General features: G+C 39.1%; 1 protein-coding gene across 5 annotated transcripts in view; it reads left to right on the forward strand.

Moving 5' to 3' along the window:
• The window catches only part of LOC133663515 (trichohyalin-like), an 85,430-nt gene that overhangs the window by 64,202 nt on the left and 2,655 nt on the right, over window positions 1–18,573 (forward strand). For all 5 annotated transcript variants that reach the window (XM_062068022.1, XM_062068024.1, XM_062068021.1 and 2 more), the window contains 6 exons: window positions 445–543; window positions 863–951; window positions 3,169–3,310; window positions 3,399–3,482; window positions 7,740–11,062; window positions 14,994–15,119. In XM_062068022.1, coding sequence (XP_061924006.1) covers window positions 445–543; window positions 863–951; window positions 3,169–3,310; window positions 3,399–3,482; window positions 7,740–11,062; window positions 14,994–15,119 — 3,863 coding nt within the window. The remainder of the gene's footprint in view (window positions 1–444; window positions 544–862; window positions 952–3,168; window positions 3,311–3,398; window positions 3,483–7,739; window positions 11,063–14,993; window positions 15,120–18,573) is intronic.

Here is an 18,573-nt window from a genome sequence, read left to right on the forward strand (position 1 = left end):
CACAGCAGTGTCGGATGGAAGGGTTTTGAAAGCACTAGAGAATTCAAGTAACATGACTCTCACCGCACTTCCTGCAGTCACCAGGTGCAGGTAGATCATGGCATCATCCACCCCGATGCCTTGATAGGAAGAAAACTGCAATGGGACATTGCTGACACTGTATGCGCGCGTAGGTGGCTGAGGATTATCCGCTGGGAGGTCAGGGCAACAGGTCTGAAATGGTTCGGTTTCCTGGAATGAGGTGTTTTAGGGATTGGAACCACACAAGAGGTCTTCCAGAGTGTAATGGACCACCTGTAATGAGTAAATACTGAAGATAAAATTAAAGGATCAAGCCAGAAGTCATCTTTTTACTTGACAGGAACTTCTGTTGAGTTAAATCAACTTTGATTCAGCCTAATCATCTCCATATGATTTAGATATGTTATTGTGTATACACCTCAGGGTTTAAGAGATCGTGATGCCGATCCAACAGAGATGGCAGGAATGCAAGAGGTATTGGGACAAGACGAGGTGGACGAGGATCCAGTGAAAACTCCAAGGGTAAGTTTCTGGCCTACTGAAATTATTTTTAATGGACAAACTATAAATAGATGGGTATTAAAAACAATAGTGACTGACTACAATATTCATGTCTTGAGCTATTTTCGTTTTGTATATTAAATGCAAACTACAGAAAATATATAACCTTTTCAAAACAATACAGTTTACAATGAAGGTAAAACATTTTGAAAGCTACGATAATATTTAAAAGGGCCAATGTTAGGTCAGGTTATTACACACCATGTAAACATAGTGACTAACTTTAATTGAAATCTGATTTATGAATTGACTTTTTTTTTTTTTTTTTTAAATCTATCAGTTGTTGGTACATATTCCAGATTGGGAAACTGGACTGGAAAGGGATTTTAAAGATGAAGATGACGTTGAGAAGGCTCATACTTCCAAGAGGTTTGCAGTTTTTACCATGTTTACTTACAGTGTTCCCTCGCCACTTTGCGGTTCACTTACCTTGGATTTGTGTAACGGCTGCTAAACTGCTCCGATACGGCGGCGGACGCAGTATGTTCCCATTCTAGTCAACGTGACCGTTTTCACCGCCGGTGGACGCCCTGCGCACGGCACCAGCAACGCCGCTGGTAGCCTGAAGCCCTCCACAAAGTATACGCAGAGTTTCTTTACGCAGAGCTTGTAGTGTTTTAAGAGTATAGGAAAAAAAGGTGTGTAAAAACTGTGGAGGGCTTATAAAGACACCAAAGGCATATACCATATTTTCCATACTATAAGCTGCTATTTTTTTCCAAGCTTTGAACTCTGCGGCTTATAAAAAGGTGCGGTTAATCTATGGATTTTTCTTTGCTAAATTATGGAATGGATTTATCAAAGAAATCAAACCATGTACTAAAATGTTTCACTTTAAGAAACTGTTCACACTCAAAGTGCTTACAAAATACAAGGAGGAAGAATCCCGATACACACCTTGAACCTTATTAAAAAAAGAGGAAATTCGTATTATCATAATGGATGAAAAAAGACAACAACTTTTCTGTTTTGTTTGATCAGCCATTTTACTGCCGTTTTACAGGCCCTGTTTGGAAACAATTAAGAGACGGTATGTAAATAAACATTTACAAAATCTTTGTGTAAATATCTAATTTCACAATGTGCCGGTATATATCTGCATCTTATAGTCCGGTGCGGATAAGAAAAAATATGTTTTTCTTCTAAAATTTAGTCGTTGCGGCTTCTAGCCTGATGCAGTTTGTAGTCCAGAAAATATGGTAATGGTAATATAGATCATGAAATTGTGTCCCTGTCGCAGAAATTCACCTACCACTAGGGTTCTGGAAAATAACCCATCGATAATCGAGGGAACACTGTCATCTTAGAAAATATATACTTGTCAGGCTTGGTAGGTGTATAGAAAGCAGTGCCTCGCAAGGTCAGCTACCGCTTTACTCTGAAGTGCAACTTGTCTCACTTTTTTTAGTGTGCCAACTTTCACGTGTGTACTAACAATCGAGAAATCAAGAGGAACTAAGATCTCACTTTATTTCAGCTAGGGGTGTTCCAATGCAACTTTTTTACTTGGGATGCAATACCAATATTGGAGTTGAGTATAGGCCGATACTGATATTGATCAAATATCAGCATGAATCATACATACTTTTATTTTTTAGTGTAAAATGTTATAAAAGGCTTGATAATGTGAAATTACTCAGGATAATGGTAGGTCTAAAAATCACTAGACTCTTTATTAACCTTCTTGAAATAACTTGTGTGGTCTCTTGTTAAGTTGAAGTGGACTCGTAATTGTTCTTTTTTTAATGACAACTAGTGGCCACAATTATTAAGTACAGCTAATGACGCAGTAAGTTGAGTGACACGTTTGTTACTGGATATTTTTTTAACACACTTCTGCCTTGGAGACGTATCTGTAATATGCAAATATGATTATTTGGCATTTGTTTGTATCGACAAATGTTTTATATTAGAATGCAAAATTGTTCATTTAGGGACACTTACTACATATGTATAGCTTGTCTGCTCTTTTGTGCTTAGCTGTTGTGTAGCTGATAGCTCGTAGTAGCATACACCTAAGATGTTAACTTTTTGTAAACAACTTCACTAAAATACAAGAAAAGACCTTAGAGGACATTTACCTGCTAACTGGTTGTCGAGCTTTGCACAAAAAAATTAAGCGCGTATATCTAAGATTTTAGATGCAAGCTGATAACAATATGGGATTGGGACACCCCAAATGTAAACATCTGTGAAATAGGTGGGAACATTATTATGAATTATTTGTTTTCTTATAATCCATATGAGACTGCACACAATGTTGCCATCCTAGTCCAATATAAAATATTCCCATAAATCTTAGGTGAATAACATTGCTTGCCTTCCATCAGTCTACCCCAGGGCAGCCGTGGCTATAAATGTAGCTTACCCATGTGTGAATGTGGGGGGAATGAATGATGGGTTCTCAGTTCTGTCTCTAAAGCGCTTTGAGTGTCTAGAAAAGGGCTATATAAATCTACTTCATCATAATTATTATAGTTCCAACCAACTGTTTAATCAGCACTAAACCTAATTCGATACAGACTATTATGTTTTGATATTCTATAGTATCTGTGCTGACATTAATTCTCCCGCAACTCCCTGTAGCCTACATGACTGTGGGCGTTACTTTTCTGGTGAAATTATGAGCAGTGTCCAGGTGGATCAGTTGTTTGAACGCAGTCAGTCTAGTGGGGTCTCTGACGTCAACCAGCACGAGGCTGAGGAACAGCCTATCAAAACACCCGGAGTGAGTAGTTGTTGAAGAATAGTTACTGTGTGGTTTTTGATTGTCATGCATTGCCTTAAATTTTACCTCTGCATTTAATCTATCACAGTCACAACCACACACCATTAGAGCTCCCACTGTAGCCACAGATGAGTTGCCGAGGTATCCATGTCTTCCACCTCTTTTGATTAAGGTAATTCAGCAGGCCCTTCTTTCTCTGTACTTTGTAGAAAGTCATCATGTTTCCTCGCCCTCATAAAATCCTGGTTGATCATAAAAGCTGCATCTGGATGTTGCACACTAATTAATAATTCCTCACCCACATTTATTGATTTTAATGAAGTGTCATTCTCTATACCACAGTGGAACCTGCTTGAGTCACTAACTCTATGTTGAATAACTCAAGTACCGGTCCACTGTGTCAATATTACAAAGTGCCCACTTCGTCAATGTAAACCACTTTTATCAACATACAATTTGAGACCAAAAGGGATCCTTTATTTAAAAATTGTTTGAAGTATGTCACGGTGAAGTATCACAGCATATCCCCAAATAACTACTAGTCTAGTTCGGCAGCCGGGTCTGGAGCCGAATGTGACTGTTCAACCTCGTTGTTGTGGCCCCTTTCTAAACTATTTTAAATATAATTTCTGTCTCTCGGTGAGCCCATGAAGGTGTACTGGCTAAATCCTGACTGTAGATAGGATAAGCGGGGAAAGCAAGAAAAAGCGGGTGTGAGCGGAGCCTGCGTTTGTGTGTGCTCCATGAAAAATGTGCGATTCCCTTCGTAAGACAACCATAAATAACATCCCCCCCCCCAAAAAGTATTTTCAAATCCCAAATTTAGCTGAAAACAAAAATGTATGGTTCAAATACATTTTCAAAGAACCAAACCATCCATCCATTTTCTACCGCTTGTCCCATTTTCTTAAATGTAGGCATTCATTGTATAACTAACTTCCTCTTCACTGCAAAATAATCTTCAAAATAAAAACATTGGGTTATTAAATATATAATATTGTAATGTGGTAGAATGAGATGAGGCAGGATGACTGAGGTAGGGATGTATCAATACCCCAGGTTTTATTGTTGAAATATATAAACAACAGACACAAATAGGGATGTATTTGTTATATGTTATATGTAGGTATTTTTTTGTACCGGTTCCTAATTGAGTCGGTGCTCCTGGACCGTGAAGGTTGTCCTGCAATTGGATTGGATGAGAGCTGTGGGATGAAAACGTAGATTTAATTTGATTGGCTGTTGTACTGACAGCACACCAGCTGACAAGCAGCACACACGCTTATAGACACAGACGTATAAAATGAAAGATACGGAGCGCTCCCAAATAACTTTTTAAGGTTTGGGTTTTGGGGAAAGTAGCAAGTCATGTCAAGTCAAAAGCCTCAAGTCCAAGTGAAGTCACAAGTCATTGATGTTAAAGTCTAAGTCGAGTTGCAAGTCTCTTTACATTTTGTCAAGTCGAGTCTAAAGTCATCAAATTCATGACTCGAGTCTGACTCGAGTCCAAGTCATGTGACTCGAGTCCACACCTCTGCTGTGTGCTCATTACAAGATGATGACATAACAATTGCATTAGCAGACGTAGTTGACTTGTTTAAGACTTAAAAAGCAGGTGTTGATAAAAGACTTCCCTGCTGTGAAATGTTACATCATGTTGTGGAGGTGTACAACCTCTTGTGCTAATAAAAATCGGTAATAAAAAATGAATTTTTTTCCACATCTTTATTTACACCAATTACATATGGTATCGATAACAAATATCAATAATCAATAATCGTATCAATGAAATTTTAACGATATACATCCTTCGACACAACATACTTTCCTTGGTAGAAGAATCATTAGATATTGTTCTGGCTTTTTAAGAACCATGTTATTGTTATTTTAGTGTTATTGAAGTAAATATAAGTATCTTCTTGCATTTTATTTTATAAAGGTTTTTGAGTGTTTCGTAATGATAAAGGTAAAACGGGTGTTGCGTACTTCATCTCTGCTATATGTAATATCACGTGGGTTCATTTCCTGTTTTTATCTTTGCATCAATCACTTTGTCTAGGAAGTGACAGAATAGCTGCCTTAGTTGCTTCGACAGCAACGTGTTTATACAATTTTAGATTGGACTAGGACGTTTGTAATAGGGAAAGGTGTTAATGTGTCTTGTATTCATGTTAGCATTTAATTTAGCTAGTGATTAGCAAGATCGTTTGAGTTTTTTTTAAGTACGGTGATAAATTAAGCTTTTACAAAAAATACAATTTTAAATGGTAATACTAGCCATTGGGAATTTTACCACAGATTTCCAGTAATTTTCCAGTAATTGTCAACAAAACACTTATCTTACAGCAAGACACACTTCAATGCGGCCTACGCACCTCGGCAACTCTTTTGTCTTGAACTCTCTGTAACAGGCAAACACAACCCCCTTCAGTCTAATTCCCAAATCCCAGTTCAGAATACTCTTGTCGCTACATCATCATGTAAAATCAGAAGAATTGTCAATGTTAACAGTAGGGCTGCAACTAACGATTATTTTGATAGTCGATTAGTCAACGATTATCTTAACGAGTAGTCGACTAATGAGATAATAAAGCGTACACATATTTAATGGCTGTAATTTTTCCATTGACTTCTAAATGCAGCTTAAGTTATTTTAGGCATGTGCTTACGGACAACAAATATGACTAATTAATTCATAAATATGTATTTATTTATTTACTCTGCTGCTCATTCAGCTATTACAAAAATGTAAATGACTAATAAAATGTTGTCCATTTAAAAGAAAAGTGCTAAAAAAAAGTTTAACCTTGTTTATGTATTTAAAAAACAAATAGAAGCAATGAAAACAAACAACACACAAAATCTAACTTCCTCAAAATTTTATGATGTTTGGTTTTAGCACTCTAATAGACTCAATGTGTAGAATTGTATCTTTGATTAATTATTAAAAATGTTGGCTATTCAATAGATTGTATGTTTAATCTTATGATACCTCTGCATTGGCGCCTGTGTATCTCTCTCTGTGTGTTTGTTCACGCGTGCACACGCGGTTCGCGTTTGTTAAAGTGCTTTTTTTGACGGCATTGCAAATAGACTCAATGTGTAGAATTATATATTTGATTAATTCTTAAAATGTTGGCTATTTAATAGATTGTGTGTTTAATCGTATGATACCTTCGCATTGGTGCCTGTCAGTCTCTCTTTGTGTGTGTGTGTGTGTGTGTGCGTTTGTTAAAGTGCCTTTTTTTTTCGACATTGCAAGTTTGCGCTGCTTTAAAACATACTTGAATTGATGTTGACAAAGCTGGGTGACTTTGGCAAAAATGATAGTTAAAGTTATTTTTCACACAACTTTGTCTCTTGTTTGCTAGCTAGCAAGTTAGAAGTTATCACTCTTATCAAGGTTGAGTCCGCATCCTGCCTCTAAATATCGAGACATCGAGTTCAGCTTTAAATGCTCGTGTATCAGAGATGTACTGCCATAAAAACAAGGTCAACTTTGCAAAATGAGCAAGGTAATGGTGATTTAAATAAGAAAAAAAGGAAATATCCTCAAACTTTACACGTTGTTTACATGCAAGTGGCAGTGCGGACGTTTTCCGCCCGGAAAAACACGAGTGGTGACGTCACAACTATTGTCGACAAATATAATTGTCAGCCACAAATTCTGTTGTTGACATTTGTCGACATTGTCGACTAATCGTTGCATCCCTACTTAACAGTAGTCAGGCTGTCCAAAGGGGCGTCAACATTTCACTGTAGTAGATTATTGGGCGTTATCGGCAGCAGACAGGAATACATTATTTTACAATCTTTACCCTGCTGCTACTCAACTTTGATGATGTTGAAGATAATGTCATTCTAAGAGGTGCAGAGACACCAATACCACATTGTTACGACACATTGGCGGGTTAACACCATTTGAGTGTACCAACAGTTACAAATGGCAAGATAAGCAAACATAACTATACATACTATAATAATCAGGTAAACAGAAAACAATTCCCACCAAAACTTGGAACGAAACGAGCACGAGCCAACTAAAGAGGATAATTAACCAATAAAAGACACGCTACATTAAAAAACAGGCCACATTAGGTACAACACTAAGTACAAAATGTACACCAGGTTAATGTTATCACACTCCTTGTACTCACTGTCGATAGAGCTGCTGGTGGTTTTCTGTCTGCCTCTTATGGGGAGCCTCGACTGATTACTGTAGGCTGATCTGATGCACCCTTAGTAGCATGCACTGATTGGCCTGGTTAGACACACCTGGGCTGCACCTTCAGGTGTGTCAGCTATTTGCAAAGAGACAGAACAGAAAAAACAACCATACACACAAATACACTACGGGACGCAACACACATGCACAAAGTGTTTAATAAGTCTTAACTTGGTGTATATCTTTGAATCACCTTGGCAACAGGTACAGACAGAGCTGTTATTGAGGCAGGGGAGAATGCATTTCTGCCAGGAAGATCTAAAGAAACAAGAGGATGGAAAAGAGGATCATTTAAACAGAGAGAAGAAGGCAAGAATGTGTCTGCGCCAGGAAAAGCTACAGAGAGAAGAACAGGAGGAAGAGGAACAGTTAGTAATGGAAAAGGAGAAAAGAATAAGTTTGCGCCAGCAGGAGCTAAAGAAAGAAGAGGAGAGGGAAATGGAGTTGTTAAAAAGGGAAAAAGAGAAGAGAACACATCTTCTACGGGAAAGGCTGAAGAGAGAGGAAGAGGAAGAGGCGCAGCAGTTAAAGATGGTGAAGAGAAAGAGAATCTGTGTCCTCCAGGAGCGGCTGGGTGAAGATAAAGACGAAAAGTTGAAAAATTATCTGAAGCGAAGAACACAAACCCAACAGGACGCACAAAAGAAAATGGAGCCGATGGAGCAATTAATGATGGAAAGGAGGAATAGAAAACTTTATGAAGAGAACCTGAAGAGGGAGGATGGCAGCAAACCATTGAACACAAAGATGGAAACCAGAGCACATCATAGCCAGGAGGAAGAAGATAAGGAAGAACAGTTGAAAAGTGACCAAGAGGAACTCAGTACGGAGGAAGAAAATGATGCTGAACAAATAAAAAGGGAAGAAAAGTTAAGAGCACACATATTCCAAGAGGAGTTCTCTAGTGACGAAGAAGAGGAAGATGAGACGTTTAAGAAGGATAAAGACATCCAAAGTCAGGAACAGCTCAGCAGTGAGGAAGAGGAGGTGGGACAATTGAAGGTGGAAAAAGAGAGAAGAACTAGCTGCTGCCTGGAAAAGCTGGGGAGAGAGGAAGAGGAAGCGGTGGCACGGCTAAAGAGAGACATTTTCAAGAGAAAAAGTCTCCTCCTGGCGGAGCTTAGTGCAGACTTTAAGAAAGAGCTGCAATTGAGAATACAATTCTCCCACGACGAGCTGGAAAGGGAGGAAGAGGAGGAGCTAGAGAAATTGAAGAGGGAAAAGGAAAGAAGAATGCATCAACAAAAAGAGAAACTGTTGAGAGAAGAAGAGGATGAGGCAGTACAATTAAAGAAGGAGAAAGAGAGAAGAATTTGTTGCTGCCGCGAAGTGCTCAGAAGACATGAAGAGGTGGAAGTGGAGCAACTTAAGCAGGAAAAAGAGACGAGAATGCGACGCCACCTGCAACAGCTTGACAGAGAGGAGGAGAGTTTCTTGAGGAACGACAAGCACATGAGAAAAAATCTCCAAAAGGAGCCTAGCAGGGAGGCAGAAGAGGCTGAGCAATCAAAGAGGCAAAAAGACCTGACATGTCTTCGCCAACAATTACGTCCAAAAAGTGAAGAAGAGGAGGATGAGCAGTTGAGCAACGCAACTAGAACACGGCTTTGGCAGGAGGAACTAAGGAGAGAAGAAGAAGAGGATGAAAGGAGAAACTTTAACTTACCACGAGACAGACTTCTCAGAGAGGAGGATTTGGATCAGCTAAATAAGGAAAAAGACAAGAGAATGAGGCTTTACCAGGAGACGCTGAGGAGAGAGGAAGAGGAGGAGTTGGAGTTTTTGAAGAGAGAAAGTGTAGCCAAAGTTCATTGTCACAAGGAAGCACTAAACAGAGAGGAAGAAAAAGAGATGAAGCAGTTAAAGACAGACAAGGAAGAAAGAATGCGTGTTTTCCAGGAAGGGTTGAGGAGAGAGGAAGCCAATGAAAGGGAACGATTAAAGAGGGTAAGGGAAAGGAAATCGTCGCCTGGCCGGAAGGAACATTGCATAGAGGAAAAAGGAAACAAGGAGTTAACAAGGGAAGAGACAAAACTGAAGCGCCAAGGAATGGATCAAAGAACAGAGGAAGAGGAGGCAATGCGGTTAATGAGGGAAGAGATGCTCTGCCATGAAGACTGTAGTAGAGAAGAGGAAGAGGAATTAGAGGTCTTGAAGATGGATATTATGAGAAGGTGGCTGCAACAAGAGAAGGGGGGAGAAAAGCTCGAGCAGGATGGTTTCAAGAAGGAGATTGAGGCAAGAACACAGCTCCTCCAGGACGGGCTAAGTAAAGAGGATGAGGGGCTGAAAAGGGAGAAGGACAAAAGAATGTCAAGCTGCCAAAAGGAACTGAGTTCAGAGGAAGAGGAAATGGATGAAGCAAACCGGTTTAATAAGAAAAAAGAAAAAGGCAACTATCACTGGCCGCAGGAGCTCAAAGGGGAGGATGAGGAGCAAGTTGAGATGAAAAATAGGGGAAGGGTAATGAGAAGACAATTCAGTTGGGAGGACCTGATGAGTGGAGAAGAAGAGAAGGTGGAAGAGTTTATTGGAGTAAAGGACAAGTTAGTGCAGCAGGAGCTAAGGATAAAGGAAGAGAGGGATGTGAAAGTTTTAGCAAGGGAAAAGGAAAGAAGAATTCATTCTGGCTCAGAAGAGTTGAAGAGAGAAGAAGTGAAGCAGTTAGAGAGGGAACAGAAGAGTAGACTCTGCATCCACCTGGAAGAGCTGAGAAGAGAAGAAAAAAAGGAGGCAGATGAATTAAAGAAAGAAAAGGAAAAGAGAATATGTCGTCTCCTGGAAGAACTGAGGGAAGAGGAAGAGGAGGAGGCTGAGAGGTTAAAGAAGGACAAAGAAAAGAGAATGCGCCTCCTCCGAGAGCAGCTGAGGAGAGAAGAAGAGGGAGAGCGATTGAATAGAGAAAATGAAAGAAGAATACGGCTTCAGCAAGAGGAACTGATTGGACAGGAAGAGGAGGAGTGGTGTAGGATGGACAAGGAGGAAAAAATGCGACTTTACCTGGAAAAACTAAGAAAAGAGGAAGAAGAGACAGGAGAGCAATTGAAGATTAAAAAGGAGAAGACAATGCAGAATTACCACGAAGAGCTGAGGAGAGAGGAAACGATGCAGGTGGAACAACTACGGAAGGAAAAAGAGAAGCGAATAGGTCTTCTCCTGGAGGAGCTTAAGAGACAAGACGATGAGCAACAGTATAAACAGGAGAAGGAAAATAAATTGCATGACTGCCAGGAAATGCTGCTGAAAGAGGAAAATGATGCCGTGGAAATCTTTAAGAGAGAGAAAGAAAAGAGAATTAATCGCTGTCAGGAGCAATTCAAGCAAGAGGAAGAGGAGGAAGAAGAGTGGTTGAACAAAGAAAAAGAAAATAGAATACGCCTTCTTCAGGATAAACTGAAGGAAGAGACAGAGGAGTTGATGGCAAGATTGAACAATGAGAAGGAGCATAGAATGCGTCTTCGACAAATAGATCAGAAGGGAGAAAAAGATGAGAAGATGCTGAAGACTGAATACAAAGAAAGGCTGAGGTAGGTTCATCTTCATATATCATCCTTATATAGCATCTGGCAAAGTGAATAAGTTACTTTAACCCAACTTTACCAAGTAGATTTTTGGCGATTAGTAAGAATGGGTCCCAAAACTCACCAAGTTTTGTTTGATACCGTCACACGTCACAGCATTATTGTGAAGATGCCGTGGTATCTACAATACTGTTACATCCCTAGTAACTACCGTTTATGCCATTATGGCACCAAGTTTCAGTACGCATTCGTAGTGGTGAGGTCCATAGCTGGTGGGGCACTAACCTTTGAGTCAGATTTACAAATTGAGTAGCTCAAATTCACCATTCAATCAACAGTATGCACATTGACTGCTGGTAAATATCTCAAATAACGCAATTTCAATTGAGTTTATTGCCAATCTTTCACACAAAAAACATGTCAAATGTTACCAATACACACAATAAATTACCCGGCAATGGATTCTGGTCTGAAGTTAACATACGCTCATCATGGGTTTGACCGTCTTATTAATATTGGGCTTTTAAATGTGGCCCTTTTATGTGAACAGTTCTTTTTCGCGGATGGGTGGATTGTACAAAACCCAAAACTAGTGAAGTTGGCACGTTGTGTAAAGACAAGATATTTAATGTTCGAACTGAGAAACTTTTTTTTTGCAAATAATCATGAACTTAGCATTTAATCGCAGCAACACATCGCAAAAAAGTTGGCACAGGGGCATTTTTACCACTGTGTTACATGGTCTTTCCTTTTAACAACACTCAGTAAATGTTTGGGAACTGAGGAGACAAGTTTTTGAGGTGGAATTCTTTCCATTCTTGCTTGATGTACAGCTTAAGTTGTTCAACAGTTGCCGTTGTGGTATTTTACGCTTCATAATGCGCCACATTTTTTCAATGAGAGACAGATCTGGACAACTGGCAGGCCAGACTAGTACCCGCACTCTTTTACTATGAAGCCACGCTGTTGTAACATGTGGCTTGGCATTGTCTTGCTGAAATAAGCAGGGGTGTCCATGATAACGTTGCTTGGTTGGTAACATATGTTGCTCCAAAACCTGTATGTACCTTTTAGCATTAATGGGTGTTGTTGATAAATGACTTTGGCTTTGCATAGTAGAGTTTTAACTTGCACTCACAGATGTAGCGACCAACTGTAGTTACTGACAGTGGTTTTCTGAAGTGTTCCTGAGCCCATGTGGGGATATCCTTTACACACTGATGTCGCTTTTTGATGCAGTACCGCCTGAGGCATCCAAGGTCTGTAATATAATCGCTTACGTGCAGTGATTTCTACATTTTCTCAGAAACTTTTGATGATATTACGGACCGTAGTTGGTGAAATCCCTAAATTCCTTGCAATAACTGGTTGAGAAATGTTGTTCTTAAACAATTTGCTCAGGCATTTTTTCACAAAGTGGTGACCCTCGCCCCATCCTTGTTTGTGAATGACTGAGCATTTCATGGGAGCTGCTTTTATACCCAATCATGTCTCCCACCTGTTCCCAATTAGCCTGTTCACCTGTGGGTTGTTCCAAATAAGTGTTGGATGAGCATTCCTCAACTTTTTCAGTCTTTTTTGCCACTTGTGCCAGCTTTTTTGAAACATGTTGCAAGCATTAAATTCCAAATGAGCTAATATTTGCAAAAAATAACGTTTCTCAGTTCGAACGTTAAGTATCTTGACTTTGCAGTCTATACAATTGAATATAGGTTGAAAAGGATTTGAAAATCATTGTATTCTGTTTTTATTTACCATTTACACAACATGCCAATTTCACTGGTTTTGGGTTTTGTACATGTAACGAGGGAGGCGCTGAACATTGAGTCCGAGTGGACCATGTTCCGTGCCGCTATTGTCGGGGCAACTGATCGGAACTGTACCCGCTAGGTGGTTTTGCCTGCTGTGGCGGTAATCCCAGAACCCGCTGGTGGACACCAGTGGTGAGAGATGCCGTCAAGCTGAAAGAGTCCTATCGCGTCCTTTTGGCTCATGAGATTCTGGAGGCAGCGGACAGTTACTGACAGGCCAAGCGGTGTGCGGCTTTGGCTGTTGCAGAGGCAAGAACTCGCACATGGGAGCAGAAGCCATGGAGAACAACTTCCGGACTTTTTCAAAGCGATTCTGGACCACCATCTTCCGCCTCGAGGAGGGGTGCACTATGTGCTGCTGACCTCAACTGGGGATGAAGTGGTTCGGTGGAAGGAATACTTTGAAAATCTCCTCAATACCACCTACACGTCTTTCAATGAGGAAGCAGTGCCTGGGGACTCTGTGGTAGGCTCTTCTATTTCTGTCCTGTGAGGAGTGCTCAGAGAGTATGGGGTATCAGACTGCCTGACTGGCAGTCCTCTCCCTGTATGATCAGTATCAGAGCTTGGTCGACATTGCCGGCAGTAAATCAGACCCTTTTTCGGCGAGGGTTGGACTCCGCCAGTGTTGCCTTTTGTCACCGGTTCAGTTTACAACTTTTATGGATATAATTTGTAGGCGCAGTCAGGGCGTTGAGGGGATCGGGTTTGGTGGCTGCAGGATTAGGTTTCTGCTTTTTGCGGATGATGTATCTGGCTTCATCTGGCTAGGATCTGCAGCTCTCACTGGATAGGTTCGCAGCTGAGTGTGAAGCGACTGGGATGAAAATCAGCACATCCGAGTTTGAGTTTATGGTTCACACCATCTCAGGGTTGAGGATGAGATCCTGCCCCAAGAGGAGGAGTTCAAGTACCTCGGGGTCTTGTTCACAAGTGAGGAAAGAGTGAATCGTGAGATCGACAGGCGGTGCGGCATCTGCAGTGATGCGGACCATGCACCTGTCCATCGTGGTGAAAAAGGAGCTGAGCCGGAAGGCAAAGTTCTCAATTTATTGGTCAATCTACATTCTTTTCCTCACCTATGGTAATTAGCTTTGGGTTATGAACGAAAGGACAAGATCACGAGTACCAGCAGCCAAAATGAGTTTTGTCTGTTAGGTGGCGGGGCTCTCCTTCAAGATAGGGTGAGAAGCTCTCTCAGAGCAAAACCGCTGTTCCTCCACATTGAGAGGAGCCAGATTAGGTAGCTCAGGCATTTGCTGAGAATGCCCCCCAGATGCCTCCCTGGGGAGGTGTGTAGGACACGCCCGATCGGTTGGAGGCCACAGGAAAGACCCAGGACACATTGGAGAGACCAAGTCTCCCAGCTGGCCTGGGAAGGTCTTGGGATCCCCCGGGAAAAGCTGGATCAAGTAGCTGGGGAGAGGGAAGTCTGGGCTTTCCTGCTTAGGCTGCTATCCCAGCAACCCGACTTCGGATACGCGAAAGAAGATGGGTGGATGATGGATTATACAGAGTACATCTTCACTTCACATGTACAATTTTGCATTTCTTTAGCCTTTTTCACAATTTTTCTACACATTAGGGTAAAATCAAAAATCCCATCACAGTTTTGATTTCATAGTTTTTTTTAAACACATAGAATACATACGCTAGAGTGCTGTAGCACCTATGCTAAGTAAAGTTCCTTAAGGGCAATCCATTGGATGTAAAAAAAATAAATCACAATATGCTCATTTCCAGACAATTTACATATGGGTAACGTTTGTCAACGTCAAAACATTTGGTATTGATACACATTTTATTTTGTTTATATTTTTACCGACAAAAGGTTATCGTCAGTTTCCATGTGCGTAATGTGCAACAGTATGCAGCACAATGTGCAGGCATTCTTGTAGTTTAGTTGTAGTTTCCTTACCTTCTATTTTCTGCCACAGGCTTAGGCTCGCCGTAGGCATGCAGATCAAAAGTTTGCGTCCCATCTCCTTTTTGGGTTTTTTGTTTTTGTTTACTGTTAATAAGTCATTGCCCACTTTCCCTGACAACATTTGCATAGACAATTTTTACTTTGGAACTAGTTTTAAGGGTCTGATGAATACTCAGGCTGTGTATATGTACATCCTGAGGTCTCTGCGACAGTGTATTCTGGCCAAGAAAAGAGAAGAGGAAGAGCTGTTGAACAAGTTATCTGGCCAGAAAGAATTACATCACTCTGTACAGAAGGATCGAGATGAAAAAGAAATAAGGCTCAGGTCAGACACACACGATTGTACAGACACACACATCGTTGGAGACGATTTATTTAAGGCTCATTACATTTTTATATCATTTGTAGTTGTTAAGTGTTAAGATTGGTCAGGGAAGGACAAATAAATGGTTTCAATTAAAAAATGAAGTCTTAAAAGGGGTATTATAATTTTTTTTGCCAGATTTAAAGGTGCTCTATTATGTAAAACAACTTTTCTAACATGATGGTACCTGCTGTTCCTTCATATATTTGGATCTGCTATTTAAAAAATAAACCATGGAGGTATTGCAGAGATATTTATAAAATAATCTTGCCTTCCTTCCTCCTGCCACCAAACTATCCGTTAGTATTTGTTTCCCCAATTGTGACGTCAGCGGATTATCTATATATGGTAGAAATTTACCCGAACATCTTTGTGCGAAACTGCTATTTTTAATTTATATTTGTTGAAGTTAAAAGTAACAATACATTTAAAAAATAAATAAATAGGGAGATCTACTGGATTACAAACAACAAATGTTGGCTATGGATTGTTACACTAAATCAGGGGTGCCCACACTTTTTCTGCAGGCGAGCTACTTATCAAATGACCAAGTTGATTTACCTCATACACATATATATACATACACATATAAATGTATACATATATACATACACACATATATAAATATAAACATATATATCACATATATTTATACATGTTCACATATGTATATATACAGTATGTGTACAGTATGTATACATGTATATACATATATATGTGTGTGTATGCATATATATATATATATATATATATATATATATATATATATATATGTGTGTGTGTATATATATATATAATATATATGTATGTATATATATGTGTATGTAAACATTTGTATACATATGTGTGTGTATATATATATATACATATATATATATATATATACACACATATATGTATACAAATGTTTACATACACATATATATACATACATATATGTATGTATATATATATATATATATATATATATATATATATATATATATATATATATATATATATATATATATATATATATATATATATATATATATATATACACACACACATGTATGTATGTATGTATGTATGGTGCACTATGTAAAGTTGTTTATGGGTGTGTTTACCATCTGTAGCTTGTTTTTTATATTATTGCTAATACTTTGAAAATGTCCACTTTTTTCTTACTATCCTTACTGTCACCAAGTTTTGAGCAAATTAATGACTTGCAGCTCAGTAAAAGGTTTAAAAATCTTCCTGAATTCAATTCTGACAACAAAATTCATTTTTGTCCAAGACTTTTAAGCTAATTTTATATATGCAAGCAAGCAATTACCTCTGATTAATCATGATTAATCACAATTCATGACCGGATAAATCTGATTGAAAAAATTATCACTTGACAGCCCTAATATATGTGTATATTATATATACAAATACATATATATACAGTATGTATATAACTGCATATCTTAATTATTGTGTTGAAATCTGGGGTAACAATTATAAATCAAACATCAACTCTATATTCTTACTTCAAAAGAAAGCCATTAGAATTGTCAATTATGCGGATTATCATGACCATACCAATGCTCTGTTTATTAAATTAAAAACATTAAAACTGCACGATTTTGTTGACCTCAACACTGCTATTGTGACATACAAAGCTCATAACCACATGCTGCCTCGGTGTCTACAGAACAGGTTCAAACCCAGAGAGAATCCCTATGACCTCAGAGGTTCAGCTGTCTTTCAGAAAGCAAACATAAGAACGAGCTTAAAAAGTAGATGTGTTTCTGTCAGTGGGGGTTCATCTGTAGAACAGCTTCGATGATTCCTTAAAATGTTCCAGTTCCATTCTCACATTTAAAAAACACTTTAAGACCAATGTCTTGGAAAAATATATCACTCTTGAATCAACACTGTAGTTAATACTATGATCAATGTTAATTAAAAACTAAATGTGAGACATAAATAATAATAGAAGTATAATTGTTTGTATATAGTAGATAATTGGTACAAAGGTTTAACACGTGTACAAGGATATTTCACATGCCTTTACTGTGTATATCATTTAACTGTGTTTATGTTGTGTATAATGTGTATTTATAATATGTTGTACAAAGGACATTTCATAATTTTCGGAAGTTCATCTTGTACTTGACATTGTTTATAGGGTTAGGCGCAATAAGTGTTCAACTTCAGCCTAAACCCTTTCGGTCTGCAACATTTTCTTTTTCAATCTATGAATGTACAACTGTTTGTTTATTTTGTTGACCATTGGCCGAAGAAGAAGAAGAATAAACTAACTAAACTATACAAAACCCAAAACCAGTGAAGTAGGCACAATGTGTAAATCGTAAATAAAAATCATAATACAATGATTTGAAAATCCTTTTCAACCCATATTCAATTCAATAGACTGCAAAGACAAGATACTTAACATTTGAACTGCTAAACTTTGTTATTTTTTGCAAATATTAGCTCATTTGGAATTTGATGCCAGCAACATGTTTAAAAAAAAACTGGCACAAGTGGCAAAAAAGGCTGAGAAAGTTGAGGAATGCTCATCAAACACGTATTTGGAACATCCCACAGGTGAACAGGCAAATTGGGAACAGGTGGGTGCCATGATTGGGTATAAAAGCAGCTCCCATGAAATGCTCAGTCATTCACAAACAAGGGTGGGACGAGGGTCACCACTTTGTGAACAAATGCCTGAGCAAATTGTTTAAGAACAACATTTCTCAACCAGCTATTGCAAGGAATTTAGGGATTTCACCATCTACGGTCTGTAATATCAAAAGGTTCAGAGAATCTGGAGAAATCACTGCACGTAAGCAGCAATGCCCGTGACCTTCGATGCCACAGGCGCTACTGCATTAAAAAGCGACATCGATATCACCACATGCGCTCAGGAACACTTCAGAAAACCACTGTCAGTAACTACAGTTCGTCGCTTCATCTGTAAGTGCAAGTAAAAACTCTCATATGCAAAGCCAAAGCCATTTATCAACAACACCCAGAAACGCCGCCGGCTTTGCTGGGCACAAGCTCATCTAAGATGGACTGATACAAAGTGGAAAAGTGTTCTGTGGTCTGATGAGTCAACATTTAAAATAGATTTTGGAAACTGTGGACGTCGTGTCCTCTGGACCAAAGAGGAAAAGAACCATCCGGATTGTTATAGGCGCGCAAAGTACAAAAGCCAGCATTGGTGATGGTATGGGGGTGTAATGGTACCCAAGGCATGGGTAACTTACACATCTGTGAAGGCACCATTAATGCTGAAAGGTACTTACAGGTTTGGAGCAACATCTTTTTCATGGACGCCCATGCTTATTTCAGCAAGTCAATGCCAAGCCACATTCTGCATGTGTTACAACAGCGTGGCTTTGTAGTAAAAGAGTGCGGGTACTAGACTGGCCTGCCTGTA

Source organism: Entelurus aequoreus, linkage group LG13 (assembly GCF_033978785.1).
Source record: "Entelurus aequoreus isolate RoL-2023_Sb linkage group LG13, RoL_Eaeq_v1.1, whole genome shotgun sequence".
In the NCBI taxonomy this organism is placed as follows: domain Eukaryota; kingdom Metazoa; phylum Chordata; class Actinopteri; order Syngnathiformes; family Syngnathidae; genus Entelurus; species Entelurus aequoreus.